Source organism: Acomys russatus, chromosome X (genome assembly GCF_903995435.1).
Source record: "Acomys russatus chromosome X, mAcoRus1.1, whole genome shotgun sequence".
Lineage (NCBI taxonomy): Eukaryota > Metazoa > Chordata > Mammalia > Rodentia > Muridae > Acomys > Acomys russatus.
Window position 1 is genome coordinate 27,541,931 of NC_067169.1, and position 14,801 is coordinate 27,556,731.

Here is a 14,801-nt window from a genome sequence, read left to right on the forward strand (position 1 = left end):
AGGTGACACAGAGGCCCAGCTCCCATAAGATGAGGTGTCTTTTCCGGATCAGTTTTGTCCCCAAGGATCCCATTGACCTGTTAAGGAGAGATCCAGTTGCTTTTGAATATCTCTATGTTCAGGTAGGTAAAAATTTTGGATTGCTCTATATGAATGTGGAGGTACACATTGACCCCTTCATTGTTTTTGCTTTCCATCCTCCACTAAGATCAATGATCCATGAAGTAAGTGTTATGCTCTTTTCATCTTTACATTTGATTTTGAAATACTGTTAATACTTCCATAAAGTTTACAACAATGATCTATATCCTCCAACCAGATTTACCCATTGTTAGTATTTTTCTCCCACATCATTTATATTTAGTGTAGGTATATATTCCTTGTCTATTTTATCACAGGAATTTACACAAAGGCATATTTTCCCACAGCACATGAAAGCTAGTTACTTGCATCATATATTATTTTAACTTTTTTTTTTTTTTTTTTTTTATTAATTTATTCTTGTTACATCTCAATGTTTATCCCATCCCTTGTATCCTCCCATTCCTCCCCCCCCCATTTTCCCATTATTCCCCTCCCCTATGACTGTTCCTGAGGGGGATTACCTCCCCCTGTATATTCTCATAGGGTATCAAGTCTCTTCTTGGCTACTTGCTGTCCTTCCTCTGAGTGCCACCAGGTCTCTCCCTCCAGGGGACATGGTCAAATGTGAGGCACCAGAGTATGTGAGAAAGTCGTATCACACTCTCCACTCAACTGTGGAGAATATTCTGACCATTGGCTAGATCTGGGAAGGGGTTTAAAGTTTACCTCCTGTATTGTCCTTGGCTGGTGCCTTAGTTTGAGCGGGACCCCTGGGCCCAAATCTGCCTATCATATTGTTCTACTTGTAGATTTCTAGGACCCTCTGGATCCTTTTATTTTGCTGTTCTCCCATGCGTCTCTCATTTAGAGTCCCAATAGGATGCCTTCCCCTCTGTCCCAGTTTCCTGGTAAGTGAAGGCTTTCGTGGGACATGCCCCTTGGGCTAGTATGCAGATATAAGTGAGTATATACCATTTGATTCTTTCTGCTTCTGGGTTAACTCACTCATTATGATCATTTCTAGCTCAATCCATTTATCCACAAATTTCGGGAATTCCTTGTTTTTAATAGCTGAGTAGTATTCCATAGTGTATATGTACCACAGTTTCTTTATCCACTCTTCTACTGAGGGACACTTAGGCTGTTTCCATGTTCTGGCTATTATGATGCTATCTATTTTTCAATAACAAAGACATTTTCTTACATAAACTTTGTCCAATTAACAAAATGAAGAGATAAAATATCAATGTATGTCCCTTATCTCATCTTTTATTTACATACAAAATGATGTCTCTGGTCCCCCAAATGTCATCACAATTTTTTTCTAGAATAAAGTTCACTGTGAGGTCTAATTTTGCATGTAGTTTGGTTGGCATGTCTCTTTAGTGTCCTTAAATCGGTGCCATTCCTTATCCTCCTTCTGTGACTTTTGTGACATTGAGTTTTGAGAAGTACTAATTAGATATTTTATATAAATCTTTTTATTTGGGTTTCTCTGGTATTTTCTCACAATTAAGTTGAAGTTATAAATTTGCAAAGAATGATAGAAGTGACTGTGTCCTCTGTATACACAGGAGGAGCCACATGGTGCCAGTTTATCCCCTTAATTGTGAGGCTAATTTTGACTCTTATGTGGATTGAGTCCCTGTAAAAATTAATCGCTTTTCTTTTATAATGAGTAAAAAATTTGTGGCGAGCCATTTTGTGACTTTTATTATCTTATATTTCATCAAATTGTCACCCACTAATTTTTATTAATAGTATTAATTGGCGATTCTTCCTTGAAACTATTGTTATCATGGTGATTTAAGATGGCATGTCTAGTCTCATTATGGCTTCTTCATTAATCAGTTGGCATACTATAAGTGTTGTCTCTTCTCCAAATATTTATCCATTCATTTTGGTATTTAAATTTGTGAGACAATGTGATAATGATTACATTGGCTTTAATAATTTTCAGAACTTTAAGATATATATGTACATATTCTCTAGATGGTCTTTCTTATATTTTATTCTGGGATATAATGTCCCCCCAAATAAAATTTCCAAGGGTGAGTACCTAAAATAATTTGTCACAGAAGAAATGTATTGATAAAAATTCATATGGTTAAGTTTATATGATTCAATACTTAGGAGATGTTCCTATATTTTTGTGAATTCATTCTATTGTTCTCACTGAACTTTTCCAATGCAATTGGAGTAAACATTAAAAATCTATTTATTGGGGATGGAGAAAGGGCTTAGCAGTCAAGAGTATTGGATGCTCTTCCAGGGGACCTAGAATAGATTCCCAGCATCTACATGGCCACTCACAACCATGTGTAACTCCAGTTCCAAGGGATCTAGTGACCTCTTCAGGCGTCTGTGGGCATGGAATGCAAGCAGTACTTAGACATATACAGGCAAAACACCTGTATACATAAAAATAAAATCTCAAAAAGTAATCTATTTAATGTGTAGTACATAATAACAGAAACATTCAAACTACCTATAAATATGTCTCTTACATTCACATACACAAAGAGAGAGAAAAAAAACACAAGCCAAAAGAAAGTAGATATAAGGTGAAAGAGATATACAAACAAGATATGTGTAGCTAGTTAGGAATGTTGGTATCAAGTGGCAATAAGCTTTAGAGATCAGAAGTGGAGTCAGAGGGAAAAAAAGAAACAGAACATGCTACTACATCCTAGTACATAGGGATCCTCAGAAAAGAGCTCAGTTATTTTTCCTACCTTTGTGGTCTTTGGACAATTTTTTTTTTAGCCAAAGAGAATGATTAATGTTCATGAATATTGCCCTTCATCTCCAAGGTAAGTTCAATCCTGTTCGGTGTCTACACCCTATTTATCACAAATAATTTTAAATATATACTGCATTTTCCAACCTAAACAATGAGACTGTCGTGTTTCAAGTTTTTTTGGTGTTAAATTTAGGTCACGTGCATACCTTAATTGGCAACAATGGCCTCTGTTCTCCTAATAGGCCAACAAACCTAGTCAGCTGTGACTGAATGAAGCAAAGAGTGTGATTCTCAGCTGATCCAGTTAGGTTACTGCATCTTCTCCATATTCCTGCTGAGCATCACTCAGAGGCTAGGTCACCTCATCTAAGACCTTGTGCTACAATTTTTAGCTAGTTAGCTGTAAATGAATAGCTCCAGGTACCTGTTAGCGTAAAGCTGTAGTCAGTGAAATGCAGGTGTGGGTTGTTTTCTATAATGACATTCTCATCCTGATAACAGGATGGTACTTTAAAATCATTTGGCTTCTGTTTAAACACCACAAGAATTCCATTGCCTTTGTAAAGGGGAAAAAAACGTGACTGGTGCTTGTCCTAGGGAAGAAAGACAAAAACTACCATGAAAGCTGATTATGTTATGCTTAAGACATGTCTGCTCAAACCAAATGCATGGAGAGTTTTCTCATTTGAAAGACATCTTTTCTACCAGAGGACTGGCCTCAAAATAAGACAACCGGTCTGGAGAGTTTGCCTGGGAACCAAAAGAAAAAAAAAACCTGATGTTTCTAGTTTCCTGCCTTGACTTTCATGTGGGTGGTGGATGATCTACCTCCCAAAGGAAGAGGCATCAGGGAGATGAATAGCCATATACCATGGGTGATGGAGACTAAAGCCAAGAACTATCATCTTATATATCCACCTCAGAGAACAGGGCATGAACTTTTTTTTTTTTTGCCTCAGACTCTACTTGGAAATAACTGTATCACAGAACGTGTGGTGTGTCTACTAGAAGTCAAGAGGTCTCCTGTGTGCCCATGTTGATTTGAAGCTGCTACAAAGATGCAGTGAAATTGCCTGGAGAGCAGAAGAGGAGGCAGAAACCACACATAGCATTTTACAAGCCCCAAATCAATTTAACTTAGCAGACTCCTGATGAGGACAGTCACCATAGGCCAGATGAAGCATGAAGATACAAACAGATTTCAGTAGTCATGACATGTATTTATCTCTGAGTCTTTAATGGCCCGTGAGGTCTTTTACAAATTTTAGCATATATATTAACAGTAGACCCCAATAATCCAGACTGTTCTAATTCATAATGATAATAGGCTGTCCTGTCCACTCCATTCAGAAAAGGCTTGTTCCTATCAATTAGTAAACAGGGTATAACCCTTGAGCCACCAAACTGTTTGCAAACATGTATTTCTTTCCTCTTTAACACATATTAATTACAAATTAACTTTTTATAGGCCTATAGTAGGTCCTGTTAAGACCTCTGCTTAGCAAAATAGTTGCTACTATTTACTTGTGAGGCTGTATTTTAAGAAATATATTTAAGAGTAATAAAATAATGATTAATCTCTCCTACACCCATACACGCACAAACGCAAATGTATACACACACACAAACACACACACACACACACATACACACAAGTAATTCATATTATAGACTACCTCCCCAGGGTCATTCTTAACTAATTATATAATAATTAAGTGACTAGTTGCCTTGTCCATAGATTCACCCAGAGCCTGCTTAAATGCAAGTGTCTCAGTTACTGTTCTATTGCTAGGATGAAACATCATGGTCAAGGCAACTTTGAAAAAGCATTTAATTATTGTCTTGCTTATATTTTCAAAGATCTCATGCTCTCATGGTATGGAGCATGGCAACAAGCAGGCTAGTATTTTATTGGAGCAGTAGCTGAAAGCTTACATCCTGATACACAAGCACAAAGCAGGAAGATATAACTGAGACTGGCATAGGATTTTGAAACTTCAAAGCCCACTCCCAATGACATACCTACCCCAACACAGCTACATCTCCAAATCCTTCCCTAATAGTTCTACCGTCTATAGACCAAATATTCAAATATGTAAGCTTATGGGGGATAATCTTATTCAAACAACCATAGCAAGGCACAACAGAAGTAAAAAAAAAATGGTTCTGGCCAGAGTTCTTTGGAAAAGTAACAATAATGCCTAATGTTTCTGTAACACATTTCATTTTGTGAATTAATCATCTTAGAGCTATCATGGCAACCTTACAAGTTGATTAGTTCATAAGTTAATTGTCCTTAAGAGTTCACCCAGTTTTTAGATATGAAAACTAACATGTCATGGCAACATAATTTTATTAGTAGTTGACAGAGCCTACCATCAAACCTGGGCTTTTTATATCTAAATTCTATTTTTAAAAACTCACCTTCTGTTGTAAATCCCTATGCAATATTAGTCTTCAGAAAACCAATTTGACAAAATGACAAAAAACAGATTCTGGGGCTGGGGCAAAAACCCAGTCCATAAAAAACAAGAAGACAAAAACAAAAAAAACAAAACAAAAAAAAAACAAAACCAACCAAACAAACAAACAAAACAAAAAAAATAAAAAACAAAAAAAAATCAAGAAGACATGAGTTTAATACCCCAGAGGCCACATTAACCAAGGGTAACACCTAGAAGCACATGCATGCAATCTCAGCACCAGGGAAATAAAGACAGGCTGATCCAAAAGACTTGCCAGCCAGCTAGCCTAGCCTAGGAATTTACCTAGCCTTGGTAAAATCCAGGCTAGTAATAGATCTTGTCTAAATATAAAAATAAAAAGGTGAATGGCTCTTGAGGAAAACATTCAAAGTTGTCTTTTTACATACATAGATGCAGGCATGCATATGCATGTGTACCAGTACATATATGTGCCTTTAAGCATGTGAGCACACACAAGCACACACCATATTCTGGGTTTCCAGTCTCTTAGAGGACTATATAAAACAACCTTATCTAGGCTGTTAACACCTTGGAGCCAAGAGTGACCATCTCAAGCAGGGAGCATGGTTGTTAAAATGAAAATAAGCAAAGTGGCAGCTTTAAATTGCTTGTGAGGGCATGCCCCAACCATGCTGGGTCCTGCTTCTTGACAGACCCAATTCAAAAATGAGCTGCTGTGTGTTCCAGGAAGCTTTAAGATTTTTCAGGGAAACAAGGGTGAGAGACCTTATTGGGGATGAATTGGGAGGAGGATTGGACTCACTTAGCAATGAAGCAGTGGACTGAGACATACACATCTACTGTAAGTAGATACAAAACATCACATGCACTAAGTATGCACTGTTTAAGCACTACATACAAAAGCCATGCAGTGGTACCTGGTTCTAACTTCATAAAAATCAGTGTGTGCCGTGATTACTAATGTGCTTCTCTTAGAAAGGAAGTAAAAAATGCAGCCTGTGTTTTCCCTTTGATGTCCACTTAAGACAAGGCAAAGAATACAGTAAGGATGCAGGAAAGGGGATATGTTTTTCTAGACCTAGAATGCAGTTTCCAATATAAAAATCAGTCGGCAAACACACAGTGAATCTGCTTACATGTTCTGCATGTTGCTTCTGCTCTCAGCTCCCAACTTTGCCCCTAACAAGAGAGAGAGGAATACACTACTTAAGTCTAGTCTCTGTGGTCACACAGGACCTTAACAGTTTTTAATATGCTCAGCCGCTTTGGTGGACTGAGATGCAGTTTGGCGATTTCATCCAGGCAAGCCTTGAATTGGCCATTCATTACAATTGTCTCAGTAAGAATGGGCCCCAGAGGTTCATGTATTTGTGGGGATTTTTGTATTAAAAATGTACTATTTTATTTATATTATAAAAACAGTATATTATTATTATGATTCACGTATTATTTACATTGTATTTGACACTGTCTGTAACTTAAACGTGATAATTCATATGAGTTAGTACAGAGGCTCATGTATTTGAATGCTTGGTCCCTGGTTAGTTGAATTGTTTGGAGAGAATTAGGCTTGACCTTGTTAGAGGAGGTGTGACACTGGAGGCAGGCTTTGAGGTTGCCAATGCCCACCCCCCTTCCTAGTTAGCTCTCAGCCTCCTCCATTTGAATAAGGATCAGAGCTCTCAGCTACTGCTCCTGCACCATGCCTGCCTGCCTGCCTGCTGCCATGCGCCCTGCTGTGATGCTCATGCTCTCGCCCTTTGAACTGTAAGGCCCCAATAAACCCATTCTTCTGTAAGTTTCCTTGTTCGTGACATTTAGAACAGCCATCGAAATGTCACTAAGACATCCACCTACCCAAGCCTCACAAGAAGCTGAAACTATACGATGTAACACTATACCTGGCCTACATTTTAACACTAGCCACAAATTCTGTGAGCCGAACAAACTAATTCCAAGAGGTGTGGACTAACTTCCACATGATTACACATTTGAAATGGGAAGGCTGCAGCCATTGAAATGAATGGAAGATTTTAGTAGATACCCTTACAGCACTCACCAATGCCCTGGGAAAAAGCATTTGCACACCTCATGGAATCCACAGACAGCTCTAGTGAAGTGGTTCCTCTGAGCCCGATCACAGATAAATAAACAGAGGGCAAGCGTTCAAATAAATGCTAAGATGCTAAGGCTTCAAACATGGTAGCTATTGTTGGCAAAGCTAGGACTGCAAAGCCCCCACCACACAAAGTAAGAATAAAAATAATGTAAATGCATTTTTCGAAATATGCTTTACAGCTGCAAAGTACAAATCAAGGGCTTCACATTGTCAACTAGGTTAGTCCTTGAAACACCCGGTGGTTAGAGAACCGCCGTTCCATTTTAGAGAAAGGAAACCGGGGGCACCATCAAGTTAGGAATTTGCCCAAGGCCACACTTTGTGTAAAAGAAATGAAGAAGTCTGGAAGCCAGGATTCCAAATCCAGCAGCTGAGCTGCAAAAGCCACATTCCTCCAGCAGTGCTTCCGTGCTCAGTTGCAGCACCTGTGTTTGGCAATTCCATCCCTAAATTCCTAATTATTTTTCCAAAAAGCTAAATATTTAAATAACAGCTTGTCGATGACTGTTAAATGTTTTGTGTGGTCTCTGTGTTTGTGCAATTAAATACTGACTCGGCTCCAAGCAGCACGGTGGAGATGTTTCCACATTTAGCCTCAGTGTCTTAGAAGTGAAGGTTGAAACACTGGGGGAAATGCATGTCACCTGTTCCTCTGAAGGCAGCGCAAGGCAGTCCATGCTCTGACGAACTGCGCCCTCTGCTGGTCTCTTCACAGAGTTGTAACGACGTCGTTCAGGAGCGATTTGGACCAGAGCTAAAATATGACATTGCCTTGCGGCTGGCCGCGTTACAAATGTACATCGCCACTGTCACCACCAAACAGACGCAAAAAATCTCCCTCAAATACATTGAGTAAGTGTTCACACTTGGTGCCATGAGATGCTGTGGGTTTTTCATTACTCTTTTGTATTTGTTTGCAGAATTCATCTTGTTCCTGGCAGACTATTTGTAAACTAGTGTCAAAATACACAAATATTTTGTCTTTTGTAATAGAGATCCAGTTTTCACTTTACCCACCTTAAGGAAATTTTGGGCAAAGTGAAGACCATTTTTGTAAAATGATGTGTAAGCGCAAGAAAGATGTCTCACTCCTGCCATCCCATCAACTTTAGCAATAGGGAATACTGAGGCAGGAGGATTGCTCTGAGTACAGAGGCAGCCAGGACCACATAGCAAGATCCTGTCTCCAAACCACCAAGATAAACACAAATCATGGCCTGGTGATGCAGCCCTATAAGTTCAACTACTCACGAGGCTGAGGCAGCAAAATCCTAAGCTTTTGGGCTACAGCGTGAGTGCAAGGCCAAGACGAGCAACGTATTGGTATTGAGACCCCAGCTCAGAATGAGGGGGGAAATGAGTATCAGCACAATCAGCACACAAGACTTACTTCAAAGATAAATGGGTAAGTTGAGGTGAGGTACACAATGATTAAGTCACTTCTTACTGTCCCAAGTCATGGGGATGGGGCAGGGTTAAACCGCAAGCAGTGAGACCACTCTTTGTGCCTTAGTTTGAGCAATAGACTGAAGTGTCACTGGAGCCCAGTTAGCCTGAGCCACCTCTAAAAGATACACCAATCGGAGAGACAAGTAATAGGACAAAGAAGAGGGAAGATAAACAAACCTCATGTAGTAGAAGTGTGAAGAGGACTAAGTAGCAGATCCGCTGAGCACCAAATCTGTCTTCGGGAATCCTGGCATGAGATGTTGATTTAAGTCTAAATAGAGGTCAAGAGGATCTGTGACTCAGCAGCCTTGGTCACAGCCTGCTCCTGCCAACCACTGAGTCCTCATGCCTGGTGTTCAGATAAATTGTGGGGACTGTGTGAGATTTCTTCCTAGGAGGAAAGTTTCTTCTCTGAATTCACTAGCCTTCAGCTTTTACGTTCTACCAGCATGAGATTTCTGGAAGAATTCCAATACCTAGGGGTTCCTTTGTCTTAGTAGTCTGGTCACACAAAGGCCGGGCACAATTGTCTCTTTAGAATCCCCCCTCTATACCCTGGGTGATTATAGAACAGTACCTCTCAACCTATAGGTCATGACCCCTTCGCAGGGGTCACTTAAGCCCATCAGAAAACACGGATATTTACATCACGATTCATAACAGTAGCAAAATGACAGTTGTGAAGTAGCAGTGAAAATAACTTTATGGTTGGGGGTCACCACAAAATGAAAAGCTGTATTAAAGGACTGCAGCATTATGAAGGTTGAGAACCACTATTATAGAGGGACTTGTCCCAAAGTGTCTTCACAGCAGTATTCAAAGTAATATCACAAGTTGGGCCCGGTGGCTCACATTTATAATACTATCATCGAAGGAGTCTTAGGAGAATTACAAGTTTGAAGCCAGCCTAAGTTAACATAATCAGACCTTGTCAACAAAAATGGGGGCGGGGTTGTGAACTAGAGAGATGACTCAGTGGTTAAAAGCACTTGCATGCTCTTGCAGAGGACCAGAGTTTGGTTCCTAGTATCCACATGGTGATTTATAACCATCTGTAACTCCAGTCCCGGGGCAAACTGGCACCCTCTTCTGGCCTCTGTGAGCACCAGGCATGCATGTGGTACATATACAAAAATGCAGGCAAGACATTCATACACATAAAATAAAAATACATCTTTTTTTCTTTTCTTTTCTTTTCTTTCTTTCTTTCTTTTTTTTTCAATCAAGAATGATGATGCTGTGGTATCTGTGTAGAGAAAAAAACTGTAAAGTGGCTGGCAAAGATGTCACCCAACAAAGCTGGGTCTGTGAATCGTATCATGTTTGTAAACTATGAATGCCTTCTCTTGCTGAGGATTCTATTTTACCACTTGCATCCCTCTTCGGCCAAGAAAGATCCTCTTTTCTTAGGAAATAGATGGTTTGTATTGCCCCCAGCTGATGAATCTATTTAAGGGTCATCCTTTAAGAGGGAATTGCTCAGGCTCTCAGCGAGAGATTCACTATCCTAAAGCAAGCACCACTTACTTTATATCAGCAGCTCTTGATGCTAACAAAAAGGAGAAGTGATGTGTCAGAGCTCATGGCCAGATTGAAGCCCTGTCTCCGTGCCATGCTAAAAGCCTGAAATGTCTCCCCATCCACACTCAACACATAAACAAATGAATAGAATTCCACTTCCCAAAGAGGCTTTTCCAGGGGCTGCTGTAAAGTACCAGGATAGCACAGACCTAATGTGAGGGCTGAGTTAGAGAGAACTGGAGCTCCAATTTGCTACCCCCAGTGTCATTGTTCTGTCAATTCCCATTAAATGATGAAAACCCATCCTGTGTTGTTCCCCCCCCCGCCCGAGTGGTCCATCTCTTTTTCTCTCACGGCATACATACAGTGAGTATAATCTGAGACACTGTTCACAAACAGGTCTTATATTAGCTGGACCCATTCACATGTTCTTTCTCCTACTATCTAAAGTTCTTAGGTAGAGATAAAACTGGCTGTCATTTGAAAAGGTACCTACACAACCTGAGAACATATTCACACAACTAAAATTCATTTGAATGGCTGGAGACAGCTCAGTTACTAAAGTGATTTTTATTATCATGAGGACTAGCGTGTAGGCCCCAGAGCTCACGCTCATAAAGCTGGCCGTAGCATGTGGCCTATGCATATAATCCCAGCACTGGGGAGCCAGAGAGAGGTGGATCCCTGGGATGTATTGACCAACTAGCTGAGCTTAATTGGTGAATGTTAGATCAGCAAGAGACCGTATCTTTAAAAAAAAACTAGCACACCTTTGTGCCCCTACTGTCTGACCACTTCTTCTCAAGTGGAACATTGTGCAGACCAGAACCTCTCAGAGATAGCTGGCTTGACTAGAAGTCTTGTAGTCTGCAACAGTGTTGGCAGCAATCAATTCTTTTACCGAGTACTGATTGAGCATTGTATATAGTATTTGCATCAGACCGTATTGTATAAAATAGAGTCCTGACCAATCAAGGAACTTGTGATCTGTGTATAAAGATGAGACATAAAGATGTCTAGTGGAAGAACACATGTTCAAGAATACCTGGACAGCACACATTAGTCTTCATGGGTTAAGAGGGCATGGGGAGGGGCAGAGTTGAGGGGGTAGGTAAGGTGATGAGCCTTGAAAAATGAGGAAGTGGAGATCACTGTGATCAAAACGCCTTGTAAGTAAACTCTCAAGTAAACTAAAAGGACATAAAGATATGAAAAATAGACATTTATGATAATAATACAGGGCTGAGGGTACTTGACTAGCATGAATTAAGGCCTGGGTTCCTGCATAAGCACTGACCCTCATACATACATACATACATACATACATACATACATACATATTTATGTACACACATATGTACTTATAAATATATCTTTATATCTGTATCATATTTGTATTTTATTTTATATATTTTGATTTTTTTCTTTTTCCTTAATTCTTTCATATAATACATCCCGACCCCAGCACCCCCTCCAGTTCTCCCAGTCTCCCCCTGCCTCACCTCTCCCCCAGATTCACTGTTCCTCCATTTTCCTTCAGAAAAAAAAAAAACAGACTTCCCAGTGATATCAACCAAACACAGCATAATGAGGCACAATAAGGGTAAGCACAAACCCTCATATCAAGGCTGGACGAGGCAACCCAGTAAGAGGAAAGGGGTCCTCAGAGTAGACAAAAAATTCAGAGACAGCCCCTTTCAGTACCATTGTTAGGAGTCCCACAGAAACCACAAGGCATACAACCACAATACACACACACACACACATACACAGATGACCTAGTGCAAACTCAAACTCTTCAGGGCTTTGTGAGTGTTACTCCAGTTTCTGTGAGCACATATGAGCTATGCTTAGTTTACTCTGTGGACCGTGTTCTCATGGTGTCCTCAAGCCTTCTGGGTCTTACAATCCCCTCCCCCTTCTTCTGTGGGGTTCCCCAAGCTCCACCTAATGTTTGGCTGTGGGTCTCTGTATGTGCTTCCATCAGCTGCAGGAGGAAGCCTCCCTGATGACAACTAGGCTAGGCACCACTCTACAAGTATAGCAGAATATCATTAGGAATCATTTATTTGACTTTTTCCTTTTGGTCAATTGTGTTTGGTTCTACCCTAGGTCTCTAAACTCTAGCACTTCCTCTGTCTCTGTCTCTGTCTCTGTCTCTCTCTGTCTCTCTCTCTCTCTCTCTCTCTCTCTCTCTCTCTCTCTCTCTCTCTCTCTCTCTCTCTCTCTGTTTTAAATAAAGTCACAAGTAGCCCTAAGGCACAACCCATGGGGACAGTAAATACAAGCTAAGGAAGTCCAAGAAAATATATTGGAAATATCTGGATAGAGCAAGTATTTAAGAGTCACAGAAGTGCATTGAACAAAATGTCTCTTTAATGACCATTCTTAGCGTTCTTTCTATAGAGTAAAGAATATGTATATTTTAAATGTGAATATATGTATCAATGATCCAATAGAATGTTTCCTGCATGTTAATTAAAAGTTGCCTCTCTATCTTATCAAGAGTCCATTTGTTCCAATATTCATCAGAGTGTCATTTAATTTTCTATAAGTCATCACCATCAGAACAGGGAATGAAAGATCTGCTTCCTGTTGCAGGAAAGAATGGGGACTAGAAACTTTTCTTCCGTCCGCTGTGCTGCAGAGCATGAAAGAGAAGAACATCAAGAAAGCACTCTCCCACCTTGTCAAAGCCAATCAAAACTTGGTACCACCGGGTAAAAAGGTAGTCCATTTACATCTTAATAGAATCTAGATTTTTTAAAAGCAGAGACTTGCATGCATTTAAGAAGGTATTTAAAATTAGCCAAAGAAGAACCTACTTGGCACACCAAATTTCTAGAAGGACTTTGTACACTACCGACAGATGTGTAAAAGGAAGAAAAATACCAACCTTTCTGGAAATCTGTTTCTTTCTCACAAGTTGTAATCTACTTACTGTATGGGGCAGGAGGCGTGGGGGTGTTCACATGAGAGAATGTCTGAGACTTTGCAGTTAGGGGATCAAATCACAAGATAATTGTACATTTTCATCCTGTGACTAGTTAAAGGTACAGAGCAGCTTAAATGTGCAGCATCCAGTAGGGGGCCCTGGGGGCCAGTTACTGTGTTCATTACATTAGGGGTTCTCTCCCAGGGAAATGTTGACATTCAGTAAGAGGTTGTCCCTTCCTGAGGTGTAAGAATGTTGTGCTGGGCATTGTGATATATGAAGCAGCATCCTTGATCTCTACTGACCAGGTATCAGTGTCACCCTCCATTAATGTCTACAAACCAAAAAATATGTCCAGGTATTGCCAAGCATGCCCTAAGGAACAAACTCACTGCCACCACCCACCACCACCATCAGTGACAACCACTGGGTTAAATCCAACTTTGGGACAAGAAAGAAAAGTTATTTCTGTCGCTCATCAATAGTGTTAACATCTTTGTAGTCGTTTCTATTTTAATTAAGTAGGAAATGCAAAAAGACCATTTAAAAGTCAGAAAAAGAAAGGTATGGCTGAGAAGTAATAAAAGGACAAAGATTCCAGTAAGTAGAAAGACAAGGAACCTTAAATATCTGAGCCTATAAAATGGGAAACAACCTGAGTACAGACTGCAGCTGATATAAGCTATTGAAACTTGTCTGACCCCAATACAAATCACCATCCATGTGAGTAGTTCTTTGGTCTTAGTATCCTATTTTCTGTCATTTTTATAAGGCTTCACCCCGTAAATGTTTTTTTTTAAACATATAATCAAGTTCAGTACACTCTTGGCCACGTTTTCCTTCCCAGTTTCAAAGGAAAATGTCTCCTATCACCTCACTGTGAACACTCAGCTTCAGAACAATAACAAGCTGCCATGGGTCACGAGTTTTACAACTCTCAGGGCTGGGGAAATGGTTCACATGGTAAACTGCATGCTATATAAGCAGTAGGATCTGAAGTCAGTCCCAGAACCCATGTAATGATGCTGCATGTGGTAGCTAACACTTGTAATCCCAGTGCTGGGGAGATGGACACAGGCTCCCTGGGATTCACAGAGTTTACTGGAGCTCAATAGCCAGCCAGCTTAGGATATTTAGGGAGCCTCAGGGCTATGAAATGCCATCTCAAATAAAGCAAAGCAACTGGCTCCTGAGGAATCACACCTGATCGTCCTTGCACACATGCACTCACATATATGCATACCCTCATATACATGCACACACACACACACACACACACACACACACACACTTTATAGTTTTTGCTCTGATTTGCCCAAATTTGATCTATGTTAACTAATTTGATTTTATTTTTTCATGCCTGGTCTACTGATCTTATAAGAATTTAGCAACCACCAATATTAGTTCATTCTTTTATATATTATATACCCATTGTGTGTTTGTGTGTGTGTGTGTGTGTGTTTCCTATAAAAACTAGCATTTCCAGCCAGGAATGAGTGGTTT

General features: G+C 40.0%; 1 protein-coding gene across 9 annotated transcripts in view; it reads left to right on the forward strand.

The window, feature by feature from the left end:
* The window catches only part of Frmpd4 (FERM and PDZ domain containing 4), a 922,813-nt gene that overhangs the window by 890,027 nt on the left and 17,985 nt on the right, over positions 1 to 14,801 (forward strand). For all 9 annotated transcript variants that reach the window (XM_051141492.1, XM_051141490.1, XM_051141499.1 and 6 more), the window contains 3 exons: positions 3 to 122; positions 8,109 to 8,245; positions 12,965 to 13,091. In XM_051141492.1, the coding sequence (XP_050997449.1) occupies positions 3 to 122; positions 8,109 to 8,245; positions 12,965 to 13,091 (384 nt within the window). The remainder of the gene's footprint in view (positions 1 to 2; positions 123 to 8,108; positions 8,246 to 12,964; positions 13,092 to 14,801) is intronic.